Raw genomic sequence first — 27,543 nt, forward strand, 5'->3', positions numbered from 1 at the left:
ATTAAAAGACATTAACTTTCTGTGCCCCTAAAATTATCATTTTTATTTATGTGTCATATTATTAGTAGCCAACGAAATTTCATTTATTAAATTTATATAAAGGCTATAAGAATTACTATTTATTTAAAGCCTATAAGAATACGTTAATTTTCACAATTTTATAGCTTCAATTAGAACTCCAATCATACCTAACTTTTTTTATCAATATTTTTAGAAAGCTACAAATAAGTTATATAAAACCAAACAACTTTGAAATAAATGTTTCACGAGCTCCAATAACTTTAATAATAATATGTGGTCACTCTTTACTTATATTTTAGAATTTTTTGAAAATATCTGGACTGCATAAAACTTTTAACTTAATTTATTTTTCATTAGCTTAATTCTTATTTAAATAAAATCAAAAGAAACTTTTGCGAGTTCGTCTTTTTCTTTTTTTAAAAAAAATTCCTTAAATTTGACAAGAATTAGTTTCACTTTAAAATGCAGTTAGCGTATCATTAGGCTAGTCTTAAAAAAACATAAATCTTAAGTCCGAGCATTTGTCTACGAAGCTTGTTTTTATTTATTAAGTCATTGTTATTCTGCTCTATGCATCGTATTTAAATATTTACGAATTCAATTTGAGAGCTATAAGAGCCTTTATCAACAAAGATGGAAAAAAAGAGCTTCTTAAGCAATTTAGAGCTTCGAAAAACACTTAAAACAGTTCTTGCGATAATATTTTTAAACATAAATAATACCTAATTTAAATTGTTCAATTGAAAGAACATTTTATAATTTTCTTGCCAATTTTGGTTTGAAATCATTACGTACGTTGTTATTATCTATTTATGATTCTTGGGCTAAATCAATCATATACTTTCTTAACTGCAATAACCAGAATTATTTTTGAAATTTGTAAACCTTTGTTTATCTGCGAGATAAGGATATGAGTTTTAGCTATCGTCATTGAACACTATTAGAATTTTTATTCTAAAATTACGGTAAAGTAACCGTCAGCAGTCTGTCCATCCCCTTAACCGTAAAGTTTACAGCAAAGAACATTTTTTTACTTTTACGGTTTTGAAACCGTTTACGACTAGTATGGATATAAAACCATATACCGGATTTTAATCATTTAAAACATGTATGGTTTCAAAACCGTAACGAAGAATTTCAACTGAACATTAGAGCTAGGCTTTTCGTTCGGTAATGGGCATTGAAGAGTGAAGGACACAAGTAGGAAAGTGCAAGACTTAGAGAACTCTTCATATGTTGAAGGGAAGAATTGAAGAAATATTATGGTTTCAAAGCTGAGACTCGAATCACCGTTCTGTCGGTAATGAGACAGACAGATTAGTTCACTTGGTTATAATATGTATCCAGCTGCAAAGAATTAAATTGCTTCATTGGGTGGGTTAATTGATGCCATAAAATTCTGGTTGTTTAACCGCATTAGGTGCAAAACGTTAAAAAACGGTTTTTGTCACTGTTAACAGCTGGAATACCAGCTTATTTATAGTTATTTGACTGTTTTGTTTGAAAATGGTAAAATAACAATTACATAAATTGCTATTCAAACATTTTTTCTGTGAAATTTCTAACAATAAATAGCGATTGTCAGTTTAAAATAAAAATTTGAGAATTATGGACAAAAGAAAAGAACGAGAGAAGAATGATTAACGATTGAATTAGTTTATTTGTAAACCAGAGAATCTATGAATCGACTTATATGATTGAATTTGCGTATTAATAGTTGGGAAAAGCAGTGTAACAGTGAGCCAGTGATTGACCAAATCATTTTGTATGTAAATAAACCACCTGTTTAAAAGCCAATAGTTTTTATTATGGCAGTCACCCATCATACATTACATTTACAAACATTTTAACACAAAGATACACTAATCAAGCAATGACATATAATTTATTTAGGTAACTATTGTGTGTATAAATTAGTTCAAAAATATTTAAAAGAAAGCTTGCACACATGTAAATTTCTGCATGTGTGCGCGGGACTGTGTAGTGGTCAGGGAACTAGCCTTACATCAGAAAGGCTCTGGGTTCGAATCCAAGGCAAGGCATGGATGTTCTTTCATTCTTTGTACCACCTGTCCTTACTGTGGGAGCAACGTTAGTCCACATAATGTGGTGCCCTTGAAAGAGTGGACGACATATCTGCCCTGTAAATGCCTGAATTGACGGAATGTTAACACAGGTGGGCAATAGATATTAAAAAAAATAATAACTAGTGAACTTTTTTTAAAGTATTTCAGAAGCCGAATATCCAAAAAATTCGGAGGCTTATTTTCATTAGAAATTATCCATAGAAGGTATCCACTTGAAACTTACTCTTATCATTAGGGTATAAGAGTTTCAAAGTTTTGATTAGGCATCAAAATACCCATATTCTGTGCACAATAAATAAAACTATTGGAATGCAGGAAAACAGTGAACACCTTTTAGAAAAGCATCCTAATTTAGGAAACACATATTTGAATCTTAACCGAACGAGTACTATCATTGCCCACGTAATTAGAATACACTTTCCCTGAAAATTCTCAATAACTCTTGAACTAGAAACTTCGGTACTTGTTAAAGTCGATATGTTGACAAATCCGCCTCAATGCTGTCCGCATAAATTCTACTCCAGTACCCAATTCTACTCCAGTGCCCAATTGAAGTTTTATTAGAAGTCGTGACTTATAATTAATCAGCTGTTATTTCTCATACGACGACAATCTACTCAGAGTAATTCGCAATGTATTCGTAATTAAATGGGAAACTCTTCCTGATGTAATATCATGTCAATTTATTTGTTTGCTGCAACTTGATCTCCTGAACTTCGATTTAAAACTCACTTTTTTAAGAAAAATTGAATAAATTCATTTGCAAAATTAAAATATGATATCAAAAGGAAAATAGTTTTCCCTTTTGGATGTTATTTTATAGAAGAAATAACTATAAAATGCCATGACTTTCTTTTTATCACTATTATAATATTTATGTTCCTTTAAATATAAAACCCTTTTTTATTCATTTTTTAGTAATTTTCAACTAAAAAAATTGCAGATTCTACTAATTCAAATTTTAATAACTTTTGAATTCACTTAATTTCAGTTCTTTTTTTAATAAATGGTATGTATTAATAGTAATATAATATGTAATCATTAATTGATAAAATTCAAGTTATTAGTCTAAAAAATAGTAAAACATAAGCAATTAAAAACTCGCATGATTCGAAAAGTATATTGTGTAAGAAAAAAATTTTAATAAACAAAAATAATAATATGGAATAAGAATCAATTCTATATCTGAATATGGAACAATAACTTATCTCAATATAAATCAAAAATTCATAAATATAGATCATAATTAATATGAATTACAGTGTTCTCCCAAAGTGTTTTTAGTAGGTGGCCCATACTGCCCGTCCGCTTACAGAGGTAAATGTACTCTACTTGCCCTTTTTGTAAAAATGTTGCCCCCCTTTTCTCAGAAAAATGTCTTTCTTTTTTTTTTTTATTTAAAGAAAAGTAGTTTAAGTAGCAGAAACCAGGATCTTCAGATTACCATATCAACTACAAATTATTCTTTGGCTAAATTAATCTAAAATATTATTTTTCTGTTTATTTGAATATTTTGAATTCCGTTTTGATCTATCTAGATATAATTAGCAAAACTAGCGCACCCTTCACAATTGAAGGTGCTCCTGTCTTTGAAAAAGCACCTTGTCCTTTTTTTTTCAAGCAAATCTCTGTAATTTAAAAATATAAAAATATAGATTAAAATAAATTTGAATCTGAATCATTAACAATTCATCTTAAATGAAAATAAATTATGCAACAAGATTATTATTTTTAAAATGCCTCATATACACTGTTAGAAATTTCAAGGGGAAAAAAGGTTGAATAACAATATTTTGTTATTTTACCCTTTTTAAGCAAAACAGTCAAATAACCATAAATAAGATAGTATTCAAACTGTAACTGCTTTCCCCTAATACGGGTGAAGAAGAATTCTATCGCACGAACTAGACCTACCGAATAAAGCCACTTAGTTCTTTATAGATGGGTATATATAGCCGAGAGGGCTAATCTGTCAATCTCATAACCGAAAAAATGTACGTTTGAGTCCCAGCGTTGACACCACAATATTTTCTCCATTTTCTTCAACGCATGAAGAGTTTCCAGTGTCTTGCACTTTTCAATTTGTGACCCTGGACTATTAAAATACAATACTCTCATTCACACATAGGTGGCTGCACCAAAAGCTGCTAAACTATCTTCAATGTACAGTTGAAATTCTTTTTTACAATTGTGAACCCATGCTAGCTGTAAATAATTTAAAAAATACGTATTGTTTTGTATTTATGGTTTTTTTAACCATGTTAGTTACGAACGGTTTCAAATCCGTAAAGGTAAAAAACTGCTCTTTGCCGTAAACTTTAAGTTTAATTGGAAGGACAAACTGCTGCCTGTTATTTTACCATCATTTTAGAATAAAAATTTTAACGGTGTATGACACTGAAAATATAAGATAACCTTTATTAAAGCTATTTCTTAAATTAAACTTTGAAGGAGGAATTCAATAACTTAAAAAAATGCCACATTAAAAGCATTAAAATTGTTTTCATCAGAAAAAAAAGTATTAATTTAGAATAAAAATATACCTCTGTTGCGAATCAAATGCACTTTCCAAACCTTACATAAAATTCCAAACATTTCTTTCAGTTTTCAGTATCCAACTCTTATTTCAAACATTTTACTGTTTTATGAAAGAAATTGCAAAGAAAAAAAGCAATAATAAAAACTACAACGAACATACTTTGTTAAATTGTAAATCATTAAAGTGAAGGCATGGAGTCGATTTGCAACATACTCTCTCATTACCACAGACCATTGCTTTCGGAATTTCTAATGGTCGAAAAATTGAGGGGAAATGTGCCGATCGTTTGAAAGGATAAAAATTGTTTTTTTATTCTCTTTTGTATAAAATAAAGTTCAAGAAACTTAAATTTCTAAAAAGAATTCTACTTTGTCATAAATATACAGTTTTGCTAAATGCATACTCTACGGGGAACAAGAGAAACAAATCGATATTGTTTAAAATTACGATTTTTTTCAAAAGTTTGCTTGATGTTCTACACATTTTTACATTAATTTAAAGTACTCATTTTAATATTGGAATGTCGTTTGCAAAGCTCAGTCGAAGAAATATAATGTATGCAAATTTTAAAAAGAATATAAGTTTTGGTTAACATTTCTTTAAAATCTTACTTCTGTAGTATAGGGCAAAATTAATATATTTGCTATTGACCATTACTATCATTTTTAACGGTGGCCACTTTTTAGAAAATTGAATAGTTCAACCGATTAAAATAAATAATTTCAATAATGTAAGACATTTTTTAAGCATTTCTCGAAGGATGATTCATTTCTAAAATGCGGACTATTTTAAAATGTGTAAAACAAAGTAACTTTTAGAATATTATAAATTGTTTACAGTTCTACTTTATTAAAAAAAATAATACTAAAATGGACATGGGATGCATTTTCGACAAAAAAAAATGGTAGTCAAGTGGCGAATGGCTGACAATTTTTAAATCACCCTTTGTAAAAATTAAGTCACCCTGTGGCTGATAATGATTATTAATTTTTTCCCTACAGTAGGCATTTTTTGATAGGATTCTTAAAGCTTCTGTGTATTCTTGATTCTAAATTGTACTTTTCTAATAAATAATCTAAATAACAATAATTCTTGATTCTAAATTCCAAATGATAAATTTGTTTGAAAACTTTAATCTTAAATCAAATATTACGTAAATATGAAACAATCACTCATCGAAATATCATAGAAAGTAGCTTATTAATTGTAATTCAAAATATTTATGACACAAAGATGGCCACAATGGGAAAAACTAAAATAAAGAACCTGAAAAAAAACATCCAGAAAAAAATCAATTTCTTCAACCCAGAAAAAATTCTATTCTCAAGAAGAAATTTCAAATAATAAAACCATTATTAATAATATTATAATAAACATTAAAAAAATAAAATCAATTATTATTGCAATTTTTAAATATTTTATAGATCTAATCTAGTTAGAATAATATATTAATTTCCTATGATTTCAATACATTATTTCTAAAAAAAATTTAAAAGAAAGAACTTAAAAATAATGCGTATTAAAGAGCTTCTTAAGAAATTAGAACAACTGTAGTTTATTACAATATTTCACCTAAAGAAACATAGAATAACCTGGTTTTCTAAACGGTAAAAAGAACTGTTAAAACATCGTCAGCAAATTTTATTATAGGAATTATAATAAATCACATACTCAACAACTGCACAACAAATCACATGTTGAATTCACAAAAAAACAAGTATAGTATTCTTATTTTTATAATCAACATGTTGAATTCACAAAAAAACAAGTATAGTATTATTATTTTTATAATCAATCACAGTAACTCAAACAAATTCCTTAATAATATTATGTATATAGATTTTAAAATTCAGAATGAAACTAAACTAAATAATATGAGTCGGCGCATGAAAATTTTAATTGCTCCGACTAATTAACGATATATTCATGTGCGCTGAAAGTTTCAGATTTTAATTTGAAACTTTTATTATGAAACGGAGCGTTAAAAAAAATAATAGCATCATCATAGGCTCACACAGAAAATACAAATTTAATTTAATTCACAGTTGAATTATATTTGCAATCTTAAGAAAAGAATCGAATTTAATAAATCCTCCTCCATATTTGATTTTAAATAATCATAAATGTTTTACTTAATATCAAGAATAGTCTTTCTACTACAACTTGGCTAAGGGACATTGGCATAACGATATAGCAATCCTCTTGAATACCCGTAAAAAACAATGAAATTGCAGGAGAATGGAAAAATTTAGAGCTCCGGTCCATGATCGAGGACAAACACAGACCGAAGCACTCTATCTCTGAGCTTCTGCTCCCAAAATAGGACAAAGGTTATTTTTTCAAAAAATAGACGTAATAAACATTCAACTTTCTGATACTTTAAGCTTAAGTTGTTTAAATTTAAGCAATTTCTATTATACTTATTAGTGGACAAAATGTAGTGGTCATTTTTTTTAGTTTCTTCCATTTCATCTGTTTCCTTCATTTTGCCCAGTTCCCAACGGTTTTTCTTTTTTTCAGTTTCTTTCAATGTTCTGGAATGAATATGTTTTAGGAAATCCCAACCATGCCCTGAATTTAAAAAAAATTAAGTTTTAAAATAAAACTAGTTTTTACGATTCATCTTTTTTACTATTAAGAAGGTAAAAACCTCCTGGAACTAATTAAAATTATTAATTCATTAACAAATTTCTTATTTTTAGTCTCAGCAAAAAAGCAAAAGCAGAAAAAAAGGACAAGAAACATTAAAGGATATTTTATTTTCAGATAAGTATGATTCACAATTGTAGCTCCTGTAAACTTTAAAATTTTGTTAAGAATACTATATTTATATATATATATATTGTATATACACCGAAGAGCCATTACATTATGACCACCCTCCATCTATAACAATGGACTCACCCAGGTTTTCATGGTTTCTCGCCCAGGAGCAATGTTTTCATGTGGCACATTAGGAACCATTATCCTCATAGAACATTCCCTGACGTCTGTAAGCTACTTGAACATAGTTGCAGATCAGGTTCACTAATTCATGGCAACAGTTTTTCCTGCGGGGGATGGTGTTCACCAACAGGATAAAGCACCATGTCATAAGGGTCGAATCGTCATGGATTGGCTCGAGGAACATTCTAGTGACTTTCAAGTCATGTCTTGGCCCCCAAATTCACCTGACCTTAATCCAATAGAGCATTTGTGGACCTACTTGGAAAACCAAATTCGTGCCGTCACGCTACCCCCTCGCAATGTGAGAGAATTGCAGGACCAGTTGGTGAGCGCTTGGTACCAGATACCTCAGACTACCTATCAGTACCTTGTGGAATCAGTGCCACGGCGGGTGCTAGCAATTTTGAGGGCTAAAGGTGGTCCTACATAACGTGTAGGACCACCTTTATGAGCTTATGTATCACGTTTTAATGAAACATTGAAGTATTAATGTATCTGACTAGTGCAAAAACACGACTTTGGACAAAAGTTTCGAAATTGCGTTTGTTATAAATTTAGAACCTCTGCACTTTTAGCTTTCTAAAAATATTTTACTTTTACCCCAATTATTTACAAAGTTACGATAGTTTTTGTGCAAGGCAATAACAGTGGAGAAACAAGTGGTTTCAAATCTTTAACTGCATTTATCTCAAAATCAGGCTTCTTCACATTTTACACAACCTTAAACACGATATCTCTTGTTGCTTTTAAAATAATTTTCTACAATTTTTCATGAGTGTTTATGTTTAAGGAGCCAATGTTTTGAACAACACACTAAAACAAAAGTAGAATTTCATTTTTTTTATGCATGTTTTTTCGAGCAAACAAATACGGAAATTTTTCGAAATGTGCTATTTTAGCTACATAGATCCCTAACTCAGTATCATAGATGCACTTGATATTAGGATAATAAGTCAAAACATAGTTGATAGCTTTCTATATAAAATCCGCAAAGAATTTTTATTTTGGGTAATGGAATCCATGCAAAAAAACGCCTTATTTTTACCTAAAAAAGGATTTTTTTTAAAACATAAAATTAATAATTATTACTTTTGGCTAGTTTTCACACATAATAAAATATATAAACTAGTTTTTCAAAATTTCAAATTAATATTTTACAAAAAATAGAGTACCAGAGCTTTTACCAATCAGTCTTAAAAATATCTAAAAGACATTTTTAATTTGAAGAAATTGATGCATTTAAGGTTTTTCTCTTTCAAAAGAAAAGTAATCAGTTTCATTGTTAAACGGTAATAATAGTCCTAGGTGAACGAAAACTTAATTAATTGTAAGTACTTCATTAAGATTAATTAAATAATTATCGTTTGGAGCAATATAAATTTTATAAAATTCTATAAAATTAAATTAAACCGTCTGAAAGCGTCTATAGTAAATAGGTAAATTTCCTTAAAGTCAGTAAGTAATTTATTTAAAATAATTACTTTTCGTTTAAATAATAAAATACTTTCTTGGATATTTATTTGTCTAACGTAATTGCTCCCCAAGCTCTAGAGAATAATTTATAAATACTGAGAAAGCTGTATAACATTAATCAAGGGTTCGAATGGCAAAACTATTCTTTAAGAACAACTTTCAAAACAATTTTAAAAATCTGTTAGGCTTCATAAAATTCTTAGTCGGAGATAAGAATTTACTTAATTTGCTCGCTTAAGGCTACTCAACGTTTCTCTCGAAAATATTGTACTGATCTTTTGGTTAAGCAGAATATTTTAAAATGAAATCAGTTCTGAATTACGTCAAAAATATAATTCAAATATTCATTTTTTACCTTTAACTCTATATTTTTCCTGTTTCATAAGTAGTAATTAGTAGTAAAATAGTGACAAAAAAATATAAATATTTTAAATATTATAAAATCAAAAGTTAGACGTATTTATATTTTGAAAAGAAGTTTGTTAAAATATTTAAATGTTGAAAAAATTTAAATATTTAAGAAGTTTTTTTATAAATAACCTTGAAAATCCCAAATAAATATTACGTAATACAGTTATTAAATATAAGCATTTCAAAAATAATGAAAGATAATAAATTTAAGTAAATACTTTCATCTTTTTACAAAAACTTTATAAACATTCTCTTTTCTATGCATTTTAGATATTACTTAACCTGCCTTTAAAATCGTATCACTTTTATTTTTTCCGAATTTTTTTCCATTACGTTTTTATTTATTCATTTAGTATTAAAATCTTTTAATCTGTAATAAATATTTTATACACAAAATTTTCCTCTAAGAAATTTTTTTGTGAAATGCATTCCAGTATGTATTTTCAAACTCGAAAATTCACTTTTTAGAAAGATTTTCAAAATTGTAGGCAAACTTAAAAAATATTATTTTTAAAATACTATATTTATTGTTAAAAATATGTCAACTTATAATGTAGCAATTTGAGTGAAAATCCATCTTAAAGAGACATGGCTTTGAAGATCGATTTACTGTTTTAACAGTCGTTTAAAACTTATTAGGTCTGTAACTTCCATTCTATTTGAGATAAAAATTTCGTTATGATGTCATTTGAAAGAAAATAATTTGGGCTACTTTTTGATACAAAAAATTAAAACCGAAATTTGTGTGATGTTGTAATTGTGTTCCCCCTTAAAATGTTAATATTATTTCAATATTATTATTTCTAATCAAACATTATTAATTTTATTTCAATAGTACGCAGTTGGCCATTAAAATTTCTACACCAGAAAGAGGCCAAGCCACTCGTGAAATTTGTCTCACAGATGAAACACGTTGTGATATGCGAACGATTAGATACTCAACACATTCATGCAAAGCAAGCGGCAGTGGCGACACTTATAATGCATATAAAAGCAGTGATTCAACAGCAATTTCCTTCCACTAAATTTACATTTGAATGTTATTTTCGGATAAAAAAAAAAATTTATGCTTTGTGTAAAAAGAAGAAATGCCTACCAGCACACGTCTGACTTTGTTTAAGAAAAGCTTTTAGCTTACCGGAGATTTGGCTTATTGTTCTGCCTTATTGCTGCTCGCGTTGGTCGAGATTCCTTTAACTGTTAACGAAATATGGTAGGTAGATACTTTATTTACGTCGCTCTAGAGTTGTTATATGAGCGTTTGGCGACTGTTTAGGAAACATCCCGGAGGATGATCCGAAGACCTATCATCGCAATTTTGATCCTCTTCAGAGAGGATGGCTCCCCTGCTTTGGTCGTCCGATGACCTGCGCACATAGTCAATTATTTTATGGTAGAACAGTTTAAAGAGGATTGATGCAACGCACCCTCGGTGAGAAAGTGCCACCATCGGTATCAAAGTGGCCGCCCACCCGCTTACTGACCGCAACCAGTGATGCTTGACTTCGATCTTCTACTGGGAACCGTGTCTTTACGATCTGTCCAATGCGGCTCATGGTACTGACAGAAGTCATGGTACTTGTAAGAGTTCAAGAAAATAGCATAGTCATATATTTTGATATATTGTCATTTATAACGATGGATGCTCATATGAGAAGTACGTTCCTCAAAAATTCCTATTAAAATAAAGTTAAACTTAAAGAGAAATTTTGAAAATCTTGGATAGGGTTCGAATTAGCCTCCAAATCACCCTTTAGGGTAAAGGTTCTAACACTAGGATACTTCAGAACATTTACATTTAAACTAACAAAATTTTCTAAGCTGGTGTGTAAGCGTTGTGTAACTTATAAACTGTTCGTCTACTAACAGAGATGATCCTATGGAACATCCTGCTATAGTTCGGCCGCCTTCCATCTCTAATTAGAAAGAAAAAAAAAGCAGACATCTTTTCTATGTGGCCACAAGGGGTTATTCAGCCACAGTATGAATTTTGGGTACAAAAATTCAGTCGCTTTCAAAACTGCAAATTTATTCAAAAACAGTTCAGTTTGCAGAAGCGAGGGCCACCAACGCTTACTATTAGCAACTAAGGCTTCTGCTATCCTTGGCTCTACATCTCAGATAGACACACCTTCCCTCCAGTAGAGAGATCAATGAAAAACTTGAATCATTGAATGGTGGAGGGAAAGGATGCGGCGTTTGTATTCAGAGAAATGAGGACACGTCCTTGTTCGGCAGCATCATGGAGAGCAAAATGTTGCCAGGTTGCTCTCAACATTGTCATACCTGTCTATGAATCACCGTGAATGTGTCGGGAGCTGTTGGATACGTGAGACGATCATCTCTTTTTAGCATTCCTAGCATTTCGATCACCATTCGTATTAAGTTCTGTGACTCTGTCCTATCCTTGATGCCTCTTTAATGCTATTCTTCAGCAGGATTCTACTGCATGCTGTCCATGCTTTTTTGACCTTCCTTAATACAAAATAAGCCCGGCAGTCACCATGGCCAGTACGTTCTCTTGATCTTTGAAACTGTTTACCTAGTGGTTGACAAGCAATTGACTCGCCACCACTCACCAATTACTTCAATTACATTGTTACCAATTACAATCAATGAACTGGGTCATAGTTTTCAGGCTGTATTGACTGAGGTCCTCGAAAATGCCATACAATCTCTAGCTGACTCAGTGTCCTGGTCGATAAATGCTGTTATTTCTACCAACTTAGACGACTTTCGGTATTGATTTCTCATGATCTCTCCACCGTAATTTCCAGTAAATTTAATCATTTTTTTATTTTAATAATAATATAATTGTCTATTGAGTACCATTTTTTAATTTGCTTTCCTTCCAAATGTATTAATATTGTACAAATATATTGTTAACATTTAAATATAATATATTTAATTATTTGTAATATTATTTAAATATGTATAATATTATTTAAATGTAAATAATATTGTTTGAAAATTATTTTAAATATTTATAAAAACAATTTTTTTCGAGAGTTCTTAGTAATTAAATAAAAATAATTAATTTAATAATTGACATGCTCAGTTTTTCAGTTAAATTAAAAGCTTTCCCTATTTCAATTAGAACAAATAATTATGCATATTAAGTAAAATATGAATTATTTATCAATTCCTCATGAGATAAACTCTTTAAATAACGACTTTTATAAAATGCATAGAAAATGATTCTTTAATTTTAAAAGTAATTCAGCCAACATTTTCAAATCCTTTTCAGCTTCTGTAAAATAACATTAATGCCATACAATCCTAAATATTTTATTACCTAATTAATAAATATTATATGCTTTGACGTCTATTTACATAGGCAATTCAGTATGTATTGTTTTAAAATCTATTCCAATATTATTATGCCACATTTTCTAAGTAAAAACGTAACTGAAGCTCATAAAGACGTTTAAATTTAAAAAATTACAAAAAAAAATTTTTGAGAATAAACTATTAAGTTGAACATTTCAAGCTTTTTGTTTACCTTAAAATAAATACATTTCTATTGGCGATAAATTTCTAAATTTGATTTAACTAGACTTATTCAGTAATTTTCTTTCACATAAATTTGAAACTCATTCTTATTAAAATTTTCTAAATATTTAGCATTTGTATTCAGCTCTATTTTTGATTATAAATGCCGAAAATGCTAACGTTACACACATTACTTTATTAAAATTTGTTAACACCATCATTGCATAAAATTCAGCATTCTATAGAAAATTATCACTGCATAACTATTTCAAAAATGTATAAAATTGATCGCAAAGTATAAAATGATTATTATTTTACATATTGACTAGGCATTTTAGACAGAAACTAGACGGTGAAATCAATTTCTAGTAAAATTACCGTACTCTTTGGTAATTACATTTCTACTTAAAAAAATAATCATAGTTCTTATTAAACCCAAATTATACGGTATTTAAACCACTCATAAAATATACAGAATGAAAAAAATGGTTTTTATACACTGCTTCATCATGATGAAATAATCACAATTTATCACATTTACCAAACTTTATCACATATTTAAAAACACATTTTTCTGTTAACTTTCTGTCTTTTGGTGTACATATAAATTAAGAATCATGGTCAATTTTACCATAATCTGCCAGTTTTCACCATACTTTTTTCTATCAGTGCAGGAAAACACCTACAGGCATTAAATATTTTACTAGGCACAGTGGCAAGTATATAATAAATCTCATATTTCATACTTTTTCTAAGAATATTTGTCATTCTATGGAATGTCTAAGCATTCTCTACAATTACTAGGCAAAGTATATAATAATTCTCATAAATTAATACTTTGCCTGAAAACGACGAGCTTTCCATTAAATGACTAGGCCTTCTAAAGACGTCGACTTTTTATACTTTGAAAGTAATATATACACCAACTTTAATATAACTTATGTAGTCAAACATCTATAATCCAGGCGATCTTATGGATAAACAGCTTTAGTAATTGTAATTTAATTGTTATTATAAACATCAATATTGATTCGTTGATTATCTTTGAAAATGGCTGACGCTGTTTAAACATTTTTATCAAGAAAATCAGTTTAGGAAATTTTATGATTATCCTTTATTTTATAAAAGTATGAATATTACAGTCATGAATTGCCACAATTACTAGTATTTAAATAAATCATTGTTCTTAAATGGAAAATTTTATAAAGATTTCAAATTTAGAATAAAATAAATTTTTGCAGTAAGTAATTTCATTTAATTATTTCACTAAAATATAACATTTTATTAAAATAAAAATGATAATGCTCAAACTGTTTCAGAACTGGGAGAATGCTGCAAAACAGAAGAAATTTTATTTTTATAAAAGGAAAACATGTAACCAAAGGTCACATGAAAATGTAACAAACCGGTAAAAAATCAATTGAATAATATTACACTGGTAAACAGTTTTTCTTCAAATGACGTTTATTTTTTGTCGAAATGTGCAAGTTTAAAAGCGATATATATAACATGGAGTCAAGTAAATATCCAAGGGAGTTAGAGTACTTTAGCTCGATCTAAATTGCATTGGAACCCATGCTCAGAAATGTCGCCATACGCCGCTAGGAGCGCTTAAACTGTTTATTCGTGTGCTTTTGAATAGGTCTCAAAATAGAAGCACTCCTAGCTGCTTACTATGATATTTCCGGGCATTGATTCCTATTCAGATTTAATCCCAATGTTGTCTCTTAACTTCCCTATAAGTTTGTGCCATTAGTTGTGCCCCTATAATTTCTCATTTAAGCGAACCTCTATTATATATATCGTTTTTAAACGTGTACATTTTGACAAAAAAATAGGCTAAAAATGTCATTTAAAAAAATCTGTAAATTTAGGTTCAAAATTAATTTCAGATTTAAACTCTCTACACCGAATTAAGCAAGATAAAGTATTTATATAAATGCAACAAACATTTGTTCCCCAGTGTTATACAAGTATTAAGCGTTTTTATACATTTTCGAGCTTTTTCTTAGCTTCGTTTAATGCAAATAGTATTTATCTGTCGTTTATAGTTAAAACATTCCATAATAATACAAGGTCTATTTAACATTCCTAAGTATGAAAATATCATCCTTCTTTTTTTAAGCCATTTCGTTCAATTAAACTTGAAGCTAAAACTTACGGAAATAGGCAATTACACATGCATCCACTGTATTAATGATAACAAAAAGATAAATATTGCGAAATAACTACCTCTCTTAAAAATATATTAATTTTAAAGTAAAATCTACCCAAAAAACAAAAATGAATCGGAAACATGAAAGGAATAAGTTAGTTGCATCTTTTTTTAAATGTCAGAAATATCTCATTTTCTGTAACCATTATTAAATCATCTTATTTTCATTTTTGGAACTGCAAAATATTCCCAAAATATCACGGAAGCGTTTAATTTGCTACCGCAATGTTATGTTTCTAAGATTCAAATACTAAAAATTCCTGATAATCTAATATTAAAGCGAATTTCAAAACATACCTAAAGCATTAAAATGGCAACCGAAATGTTATGTTTCTGAAATTCAAATACTGAAAAATCATGATAATCTTAAATTAAAAAGAATTTAAAAATAAGCTTAAAACATAAAAATGACAACCGAAATGCTATGTTCCTAAGATTGAAATACTGAAAAATCTTGATAATCTTATATTAAAGAGAAATTAAAAACATGCCTAACATAAAAATAACAATTTGGGCATGAATTAAATTAACAACTCGATTGCATAAAGATATATTTCTTATAATATAGTAAAATGTTATGTTCTCAAAATAAAAACAATGAAACGTTTCTAAAAACGTGCATAAGCTATATTTTAAGGAAATTAAAATTCTTTGCATAAAACATAAAAACAAACATATAGTGTGTCGTATAAATATGGGTTTCTTTAACAAGACGTGCATTGAATAAACAATTTATTAACATAATGGCAGGTATTTGATGAAATATTAAAATGTTATGTTTCAAGATTGAAGCACAGAAACATTTTGGAAAACAAGCATAACTTATTAAATAAATAATCCGGAGAAACTGAAGCAGTAAGATATTACTTTATATGATAACCTAATGAGCTTTAAAAATATACAAATCAGAAATAGCAATCGACATGTTTCAAGCAAGTCGACAAGTTCAAGACTTACCAGACATGAATGAGAAGAAACGAAAATGATTCATAAAATATAACGTAAAGTTGCCGAAGAAAAATGGAAAAATAAACGCCAGAAACAAATTTAGAAAAAAACCGCAGTAGCCGAGAAGAAGAAAAGAAAAAAAAAGCAGAGCAAGAAAAACCACAGAGGAAGTGAGGAGCAAATCAGTATAAAATGCATTTCTAAGAGTTATGCAGAGTTGGTGATCAACTAATGTCGTTAACGAGGAAATTAGCCTCCATCTGAATAAAACAAGATTCAATGGAATCAAGATGAGGTGATGTCACTGGGGTGGAATCTGGTGACTGTGGTGGCCACTGGAGTTTTTCTTGCTCTGTTTTTTTTTTCCTTCGGCTACCACTATTTTTCTAGTTTTGTTTTCACCTGCATTTTTGCATTTTTCGTTAGCAAAGTTTTGTTTTTCAAATCAAATCAACGTTTTATTTTTCAATCATTTTATTTTTCATTTGTTTCTTCTCATTCGCTTGTTTTAGAGAGCTTGAGACATGTCGACTGTTACTTTCAATTTGTATATTTTTGAAACGCATGAAGTTTTTAATCAAGTAATGCATAAAGTTATGTTAAAGTGAAACTAAAATTACTTCCAAGTCATAAAAGTAACCTTTTCGGTGTCGTGTGGGTATAGGCAAGAATTAAGTCAAATATATTAATGAAAATTTATTATAATTTGCATGAAGATAGATTTTTGATAAAATATTTTATGACATGATTGAAAATGAAAAATTTCTTAGATAATAGGGATTTAAAAAAGTAACAAATATTATTACATTATTGGAAAACTGTTTTCCATTTTACAAATTGATCAAGTAGAAAGAATAACTGATATAGTTTATATTGAAATTAGATATATTTTAATGAGACATGGAAATGCAAGTGAATGTTATTGAGCCTAATTACTCAATCTTCAATATAATGACACACTGGTTGGATTAGAGTAAGGACAATCTTCAATCTCACAGTGTCTAGTACCAATTCCATGCAGAAATTCACTATTATAAGTATATTTAGTTTATAATAAGTCTACGGTATGACAAACTAAGTAAACTAAGACCTTGTTGTTGGTATTTCAATCTATAATTTGTGTGTAGTAATATTTTACATTATTAACTTTCAATAAAAAAAACAATTATTAGTTATGTTTTTTCACAATTGCGGGACATGAGACAATATAGTGATATGCCACAATTTAAAAATTGTTTAGGACAAAAGTTTCGGTGGAGAAAAAAGCGATTTCCGCGTAAACAATACGATTCAATTGTGTATTATGCTGCCATCTACCTGAAATTTCGGAGACATAGAACTTACCTAAAAACAGTAATAAAAAATAGTTTAATGTAAAAATTACTCTTTGTAAAAAATGAAGCTTATCAATGCATTTCCCCAAACTTTTATACTCAAATAACTAGCTTTCAATTTCTTGTACATAGTAAATTTATATCTAAAAAAATTTTTATAGTAACTAAAAAAAAATATGTCTCTCATTAACAACTGCATCAGATTAATATTTAAAATCACAACAAGAAGAAAAATTCCGCTGTTTTTCTCTCTTTTTTCTCTTTTCTTTCTGAAAAATTTTATTTGTAATCAGTAAAATAATTTTTTTTTTCGAAAAATATAGACCTATTGTATATTATGAGCCAAAGTTCTTTAACATGTTTTTCCAATAACATTAAGTTTCGAAATATCCATAAATTGTTTATGTGAACCAAAATTAACTTTTTTTAATCAAGAAATTACAATTTAATCAAAATTTACAAAAATATTGTAAATTAATAGCTGCATACTACTAACAAAAACTAATTCATTTTTGATGTTTTTTATATTTTTAAAACTTCTTGTGAAATTTAGAAACAAAATTTTTAAGCTTCTCTTAAGAGCAGAAAAATTTGGTTTTCATTCTTGATTAGTATGTTTAAAAAAATTTATCTGATTAAAATTCATATATTCGCAAATCTTTAAATTCAGCCAACGAGTAAACCTGTAGTAAAAATTCCTGGAGTATTTTTATTTCAAGTTTAGCAATTAATAACTCCCTGTTTAATTAATTAATTATAGAATGTTATTTTCTGTTTATTCCATCATTCTCTTAACATTTTTCTTCACACCATTGTAATTTCAAATTTTCAAATCAATAAACATTCAACATTTCAAATCAATAAACATTTTCAAATCAATAAACAATTTTCATTTCAATAAACAATTTTCATTTCAATAAACAAAATGTAACGGAAAACTGAACACCCAAAACAACGGCTTCGATAATCATCTCCTAGAAGAGAGAAGACCTTCGCACCGGTAACCATAAACAAGAAATCGGATTCTTATGCAGTCCGAGTGTTGTTACATCGTACGCATTTCTCATTCAACCCCTATTGTGCAGTTTATGTTCATTACGTCGGACTTCATTACGTGCGGAGGCCTTCCCTCTCTTAGGAGGTGTTGTTACGACGCCGTCACTTTCGATTTTTTAATTCGAAAGTTGGAGTGAGGGGTACATCATGAGAAAAGAAGAAGAAAGTGGACCAGAAGAAAGAGCGGAAAAAAGAACAAAGAAGAGGGCTATTAATACCCCCCCTGACATCAGAATTCCTTATTGTATTTATTACTAGACTTTCTCCTTGATTTTTAAATTTCTGAACAAGTTTCAACTTGTATATGGGTTTTAGAAGAAGATTTATCTGCATTTCGTTGAATTCCGAATATGACACGCCCAACGCTCCTGTTCCTGTAAGTTTTTTTTTCTCCGACAGAACATAATAAATTAACTTGGACTTAATAAATTAACTTGGTTAAGTTGTAGAATTAGAAACCCCTGGACTTGGTGATACTTTTCGTTCAGTTTTGCTGAAACCCCGTTTCTGGTTACCATAATATTCTTTGCTGTCATTGCTTTCAATGACGTCAGCTTGGGGTTACAGCGCCTTTTGTTTCTTTTGTTTGCCGTTATGTGATTGATTCTTGGCTTATTTTCATATGTATTGCTTTATTTTCAAATCGCCAAGTACAAGAGAACCACCCGATTTTAAGCAATTATCACTAACTTTTATCAAGAAGCAATGTAGATATTTCTGATCGCCAGATTTTTAAGTCTTTTAAAATTTCCAGAAAAAACAACCTTCTATTTCTATACAAATCACCAGTACCTCTACGGTGAAAAATAGTTATAAATTCTCCATGATCATTTTCATCCAAGTCAGGATTGTCAGAAAATAGCGGAGATGAAGTATGAGGACAAGTTATGCGAAAGAGATACCTAAGTCTAGTCACGTGGTTAAAAATATGGTATAGCAGTGACAGATGCTTGATTTGTAAGCGGAGTCAATGTGCGTGACTTTATCCAGTTTTACATAAAATAATTGATTTTTCATCTAAGGAAAATATAGCATATGTTGAGAAGAAATCTACTGAAATATCGTTAAAGATTCTTCCCTCTGAACGTAAAATATCTCTCTAAACAATTACGATAAAACTACGAAACAAAGACAAGGAAGTATGTGTTCGATCATTAATGAATGATGGATAGCAGTGTTCTTAGATTGAAAAAGTTTAGTTGAAGAACTAAATCTTTCTTCCTCTGAAAGGGAGATGTTTTCCCAAGAATTGTTTGGTAGAAAAATTTATCCTGGTTCAAAATACATGAGATGTTTGGTAACTGTTGAATGCTTAAACCGCGAATAACTTAATTTTCTCTTTTCGATCAATCGAAGATTTGCTCTGTGATTCTCAGCATGTAATTTATAGGCTGATCTCGCTTCTCGAGGGATTAAACTAACAAATGTTAGAACAGACTAACCACCAGTACGATTTCTTTTAGGAGCGATGTACTTGAGAGCATTTTGAGTAGAAGAATTGAGGTGTTAACTTCGAGAATTGAGGTGTCAGCGTCAGCCGTAGAGGCTTTTCTTGGTTGGACAATTTTTAGGCCAGGGAGAGAAAAGCAACTGGTTAAGTTAAATAAATAATTCCACGAAACTGAAGCGAAATACACTTGGTGATATAAAACTTTTGTTTCAAAAAATTTAAAGATGGTAACAAAAGTGGGCATTTTCCGAGCGCTAAAAATAGACACCCTTTCTCAAGACTCGCCAGACATGAATGAAGAAAACGAAAGTTATTTGAAGCAGAAGACCTATAGTTGCTGTCCAATAAAAGAGAAAAAAATGAAATTGTGGTCATCGAGAGTGAAAAGTAAATGAGAAATAAAAAAAATTTTGAAAAACAAAACTGGAAACACCGCAGTGGCCGAGAGAGGCAAACCAAGCCAAAATGCATATCCACACGCTATGGAAAGATGGTGAGGCGCTCATGTCGTTAACAAGGGAATCGGCATTCATATGAATGAAACAAGATTCCAGGGCATCAAGATAAGTTGATGTGACAGGGATGGAAGGAATTTTGCAAGAGTAAAACAAGCAAGAACTGATTGTATGTGTTCCAGGTGATATTTTAGTAACTGATAAGTAATTTGTAATGATACAAAGCAATTTCTTAAAAATTTATGAAAAGTGCTTTACTGTGTTCATTGTCATATCAAAAATCAGTAATTATACAAAATAGATTATGGGAATTATAAGGAATAATGAATTAAAGTTTATTATTAATATTAGTTTAAAATTTTAATCAGTTCTGAAATAGTTTTAATATATATTTATGAAACAATTTAAAACTATAAAATACTCGAAGAAGTAATAAATCCATTATATAATTTTTCCCCTTTAAGGGAAAAATTATATAATGGATTTATATAATTTTTCCAGAGCGTCGTTCTGAACTCTTTTAAGGAATGATTTTTTTAGATTTGGTATAAAATGTTTTTGGTTTTTTATTACCACACAAGCAACAATTTTTATCTTTACAAAATAATTTTTTTTTTCATAATTAAAACCTGTACTTCTCGCTATTCAATGATATTTTAAATTACGGCTCTCAAAATTGGAAAGATTTTAAAATAACTTTGAACATATTTAGTTTGATTGATTAACTTTCAAGATTACAGTAAAACAATTATGTTTCACTATATATTTTATACGAGTTAAGCCTTAGATATTTATATCAAAACCACGCTACTTTTAAAACATTTATATATGTATACAAGTAAAAAAATTTTAATTTTATAAATTCTTAGTAGTTCCTTTTCCTTGTACATGACTAGTTAACTACGACAAGTAAAGTTTTTCTGCTAAACCATTTTTTGAAATTTCCATTAAAAAAGTAATTGAAAAACGTGATGAAATTTTAAATTATACTTTAAAAATATCCATACCTTTATTTTATTCAGCTCCTATGTATGATTTAAATTCGCTATATTATAACTTTTTCAGAGGTAATTTTAAATTCAAAATGAAAAATATATTATTATCCTATCCTTCTTGCCGTCTGTTATCATATTTTGTGCATGTCTAAATGAAATATGTAAGATTTATTCTTCAAAATTTGAATTATCTTATTGAAATTTAAAGAACGAGGTTATTACGCTCATCTCAAACTTCAAGCGTAGGAAATAAAAAGAAATTACATTTTTGATCATATTTGATTGACAGTCATTCCTTTTCAAAAATGAATACTTTGATAATCAAAGTTCGAAATTTATTTCCTTGATGGTAGTTTCACACTTTATTTTTCAAGTTTTACGCATACAATCCATTCTTAGCGAAAAAGTAATTTAGTTTTATTCATATATTTGAAAAATTAAATAAGCTTTGAAAACCCCTATTTTTATCAAAGAAATGTACAAATATAAGTTTTGATATTAATATAATCTCTTAAGATAGATTTTTTTAGAAACATTTAATAACATCAATTTTTTTTTAATTCATACAATCTTGCTAACTATTGAAAATAAATAATATACTATTTTTTATTGCTTTCAATAACGAGATAATTACGAGATTTTTTTGTCTTTCATACCTATTAGGTGATAAAAGTGACTTTACTCAGACTAGAAAAACAGAAATTTTTTAAATATACGTAAGGGAAAGAATTTATTTAATAATTCTTAACCTTTCTTCACTTTTAGACCCATTATTATGCAGGCAAATAAGTAAATAATTTCGAAAATAAAATGAAACAGTAACATTCATTAAAAAAAAGACATGGAAAATAGCTTACTGTGCTTAAATTCTCTTTTCAAATACCACTATATGTATGTAATGTTAGGAATATTGCAACTTATAATAATATCCTTGAAAAAAGGGATATTTTTTGTTTTATTATTTATATTATAATAGGTATTGTGGCATTAAACCGTTTCGTTGCACAGAAATCTAATATGGTTGGTTGGTGTCGTATCCTCTATAGAATCATATTTCATGGTGTGCTTGAATAGTTTTTGTTATTTCTATGGCATTAAAAGAATACAAATCCTCTTCTGTGGGGTAGTTTAAAAGGTGAAGGCCTGCAGCGACTGCAGGGCAGTTAAAAACATGATATGGTGTCAGTTCCACATTAAGACAGTTGCCACAGTTTTGATATTTTCTAGTCTTATCTGTAGAAATTTTCATGTTTTTATGATGTTTTGTTCTTAGTCTGATGAGAGTAGTGGCTGTCTTCCTATCGATGTCAAGATTAGTTATTTGATCTTGGGCTTTGATTTTTAAAGGGGTGAATAGTTTTGATTTTGCATAAGCATTTGCATCTGCCAACGTGGTTGGGATTGAGTTTTGATTTAGATCTCTGGCATTTTTAGCCAAGGAATCAGCTATTTCATTAAACTCTAGGTTCACATGGGCGGGAATCCACTGCAAGAAGCAATTTTTCCGGAGGCGCTGAAGTTGTCCAAGTTGTTCTATGATATTCAGGACAAGGCTTGAGGTACCTTTGCTGAGGGCCTGTAAGGCAGACCTGCAGTCGCTGAAGATGGTGATACCACTAAGCTGCTCCGAAGGTTCAAGATTGATGTACGTTTCGATAGCCGTAGAAATGGCTATCAATTCTGCTGTAAAATTAGATGCGATTTTTCCAGCACCAGTTGCGAATTCTCGTCTTTGATCATCAGGAAGGAGCAGTACCACTCCCGCACCTCCGTTGGTGAAGGTGGAGTCAGAAGATCCATCAGTAAAAGCCCTGACATGATTGAGGCCAGATAGAGAGTCGATAGTTTTCATCCCAATTTCCTTGAGTTTATTCGCGTGGTCTTTTTTCGAGCAGGGCTCGATGAGTTCTAGACAGATTGTCGTATTCTCTGGAACAACTCCAATAGCGGGAGTTTCGTTTCTGATAAGACAGTCTTCGGGTTTAAGGTGAATTTTTTCTCTGATGGCCCTGTCAAACAGAAGGGGAGATGACCTTTTGAGTCTAGATTTCTTATTCCAGTTTATAATAGTACGATGTGAAATGTGCCCCTCGTCAAGACTATGGGCATTATTTGTAAATTTAACAGTTAACATTTGTCTCCTCTCTTCCAGAGGGACCAAACCGCATTCCTCTTGAATTCTTAAGTTGTTTGTTGATGAGACAGCACCAGACATTATTTTTGCAGCTTTTGCTTGTACTTTATCAAGTCTCTCTCTTGAAGTAGAGGAGGAGTGTGACCATACAGGTGTGGCATATTCCATTATCGGTCTTATAAGAGTTGTGTAAGTAGTTTTCAGTGTTTTTGGTGCAGCACCCCATTTTGTGCCACAAAGCCTCCTAAGGATGTTGAGCTTTTTTAGTGCTTTATTTGAGCACTCTAGAATGTGGTGGTGAAAACGAAGCTCTTCGTCAAGTATTATACCGAGGTACTTTGGGTTAGAAATCTTTTCTATGGGGGTGTCAAACAATGTGATATTAGGACAAAATGTGTGCCGGTGTTTTCTGTCTGTGCTGAACACGCTGAGTTTAGTCTTGTTAGGATTAATGACTAGTTTAAGGTCTCTTGACCATTTTTCCAGTCCTCTTATTGATTTGTTAAGCTCAGCTTCAGATTTCTGAATGTTCTCGCTGCTGTGCCAGATGGCGATATCATCTGCGTAGCATGCTACTTTTGCTTCTTCAGAGATGTGAGGATGTAAATCATTGACGTAAATAAGGAAAAGCAAGGGGCTCAATACCGATCCCTGTGGTACACCAGCCCAGAGAAATCTAATATTAAATGCTTATAAGCACACTACTTTAATTATCATTAATGACCTCTTAAAACGAGTTTTTTCTAGATATATAAATTTTTTCTAAAATTATTTTTGACCCATTATTAGCATATGGATTTACAACCATCAAACACCATATAATTTTCCTAATTAACTAAAATTCAATTAATTTTTCTTGTGCGTTAAAATTCAGCACGGAGAAAACATTCTAGTAGAATTACCATACTAGATGGTAATGGCATTTCTGATAGAACAAACACCTTAACTCTGGTTAATAAAAGCAAAATATACGGTATTTAACCGGTATTTTAACGTTTCATATGGTAACTGTGCTTGGGAAATTCTGATTTTCAAAATTATAGTTCTTATTACCACACATTTAGCAAAATTGAAACATAAATTTAACCAAAAAGATGGTTTTTATGTCATTTTCTAAGATATCATGATTAATTTTCCAAATTTTACCACGTTTACAAACTTTTACCACACAATATGAAACAATATTTTATTGTTAATTTTACCAAAATCACTACCAAATCTCCTCGGTAAAAATTACCGAGATTTTGGTGTTCCCATAGAGCCAGAAACATGGTAAATCTTATATTCTGGTAGTTTTGACCATACTTTTTTTCTCAGTCTACTAAAAAATTTTGATTCTAAAATACAACGCAATCTTTTTTCTAGTAAATCTAAAAACATTTTTCTGATGTTTATTTTTACAGTCAAGAAAAAGAAACTTAAATTTAAGGGTTCGATGTTAATGTAATACACTTATTACTGGAATGTCCGTCGGTGTTGATTGGATACTGGAGCCCGTTTAATTTGTTCTCCTTTCCACATTTTTGCAGGGAATTTGAAAAAATTTTGTGACTTTCAATCATTTTCCATGGTGATTACGCAGAAACAATTTTGTGGTTCTAGGTTCATTAGAAGATATTTTACACTATAGACTTCCTCTTGGCCTTTTATTGGAGGGGGTTGCATTAAAGACTCTTAATGCTGTTCGTTCTGGGCTCATTCTCACTACATGCCCGGCCCATCTCATTCTACTTAGTTTAATAGATTTAATGCTATCATCACTATTAAAGATCTCATATATTTCAAAATTATATATTTTTCTTCAGTTGTTGTTATCGAGGATAACGCTAAAGATGGTTCGTAGGACCTTCCTTTCGAAGGTTGCTAATAACGATAAACAGTGATTCAAAAACTTGCATTCTCACAAAAATTACTATTTTGCTTACTATACTAAGATTTATGAATATCATTCTTTTATTTCATATTACAATATTAAGTAATTTTTTTGTTACAGATGTTAATGATATAAAGGGTTGCACTATATAATAATTAAATGAAATAACATTAAAAATTCTTGAAACTAAACCCTACTGAACAATAGTTTTGCAATTATTTTGCTATTACAATCATTTTACATCGCGGTGTCGAAACGAAACCGGCGGACGTTTAATGGTAATCGAAATCCCGACCGTTCTAATTCTAACGGAACAAAGGCATTACAGTTATTATTTATTACAAATTTTTATCAAAATTAATAATTAGTACTATGACAACAAGGGAAATCATACAAAATTAAATTTCGCAATCTCAATATTTATGTTATTAGTTTAATTGATATTTAAAATATATCTATTGCAGCAATATAAGACTTTTTAACCAAAAGTTTTTAATGAGATTTTCTTCACAATACCATACGACCTTATTCAAAATTTCTTAAATGGATCAGAAATTATACTAATTGGTATTCGATCGATGCAGTTATTATTATGAACTTTCGACGAAATTTACAATACGTTGTACTAAGCGATAGAATATAGATGTAATCCGCGCATCGAGAGCTCTGTTCGGTGCATCGTACTAATGAAGATATGGCGCAAGTCTTTGCTGCTCTAGTTAAAATAATGAGCTGATTTTACATCATTATATGTTCCAGTCTGAAAATAGTGAGCTAAAGAACTGAAAGCATATAAATTTGATGTCCTGTTTCTCATAATAATGTTATGATTTCAGGAAATAGTTTGCTTGGCAAATTAGCAATATGTTTAAAATTTCTTACTTGGATGGGTTTTTATTTTTTACTCAAATGAAGCGTTTTAAAGCAATATAAGTGCTGATAATAAAATAAATAAATAAACTAATTAAGTGAAAATCTGCTGAATAGAGATAATTTTTATAAAAATCTTAAAAAATGTAAAATAATAGAAAAATGCAATAACACACAGTTAAACAAAGAGGCCCACCTCCTACTCGCTGCCCATCCCCTAAAACTGCTTTTACAGTTCCCTCGGATTGCGTACTAAAACACAATCTTTTTTAAACATTTTTTGAGAAAAATTTCTTATAGCTGCTACTAGTACTTTTTAATTTGATTAGTATTCGATCGGCAACTATACAATTACGCCAATTATGATTTATTGGTTGTAAGGGAATAATTTAAAGTTGGTGGAGGGTAGGGAATAATTAGTAGATTAATTTTCCTGTAGACGTTGATTACCATATGCTGAAGAAGAATTGGTTATAGGTGAGAAATTGCGCGTGAAGAAATATGTTAATGAAGTTAAGTAATTTTTAAAGAAAATTATTATTATAAATTTCGCCATAACTCCCTCTCACAGTGATGAAGAAAATGACAAACAAGTTCATATCGGCAAACCAATTTATTGAAGAGAAAGATTGAAGTAATAACAAAATAAAGTATTTAATTTTTTTTCTAACTAGGAACTCCTTTTCAAAATTATTTTTTAAAAAAATATATAGATTATAAAGCAATAAAATAATTTGGAAAATGGCACGGTGGTTGTAGCGGCAGGGGCAATTCTCACAAGACATCACCGTCCATCAGGAAATCAAAAATGCAAGTGAAATGTTGTTTTTTTTATAATTTTATAACAGTCGTTGAAAAGCCGACCCAGTTTTTGGGTTTACAACTACCAATGCTCAACTCAGAAGCTTTGTAATTTTGAACCTAAAGACAGGAGAACTCATGGATCAAGTATTGGGAGAAATTTTGCTTTCGTGGAGAACTTTTTAATGCAACTAACCCACAATTGCGTTACAGGGAGAGGAAAACCACGAAAACCTCACACGGTTAACCTGATGGATCTCGTAACCGATTATCCATCTACCACTGAGGATAACTTACATCAGCACTGTGGTCAGTGTGAGCCGAGTGCGGAATTCGAATCATCCAGCCATCGCTGGGATTCGAACCCGGTTCACATCATTGAATGGCGAATGCCCTATCCCATGAACCACCGCAGCTCCAAATGATATGTTGACGTTAGAATA

The 27,543-nt window shown here is 29.9% G+C and overlaps 1 protein-coding gene across 1 annotated transcript in view; it reads right to left on the reverse strand.

Moving 5' to 3' along the window:
• LOC147807313 (uncharacterized) overlaps positions 1-25,077 on the reverse strand; it is a 66,160-nt gene extending 41,083 nt beyond the window's left edge. The window contains exons 1-2 of the mRNA XM_087168879.1: positions 25,016-25,077; positions 22,986-24,232 (exon numbers count right to left, since the gene is read on the reverse strand). Of these exons, the coding sequence (XP_087025005.1) occupies positions 22,986-24,232; positions 25,016-25,077 (1,309 nt within the window). The remainder of the gene's footprint in view (positions 1-22,985; positions 24,233-25,015) is intronic.
• Positions 25,078-27,543: the final 2,466 nt, after the last annotated feature.

The sequence above is a fragment of the Parasteatoda tepidariorum genome, chromosome 7 (assembly GCF_982258835.1).
Source record: "Parasteatoda tepidariorum strain Cologne lab strain chromosome 7, Ptep-v5.0, whole genome shotgun sequence".
NCBI classification, from domain to species: Eukaryota; Metazoa; Arthropoda; class Arachnida; order Araneae; family Theridiidae; genus Parasteatoda; species Parasteatoda tepidariorum.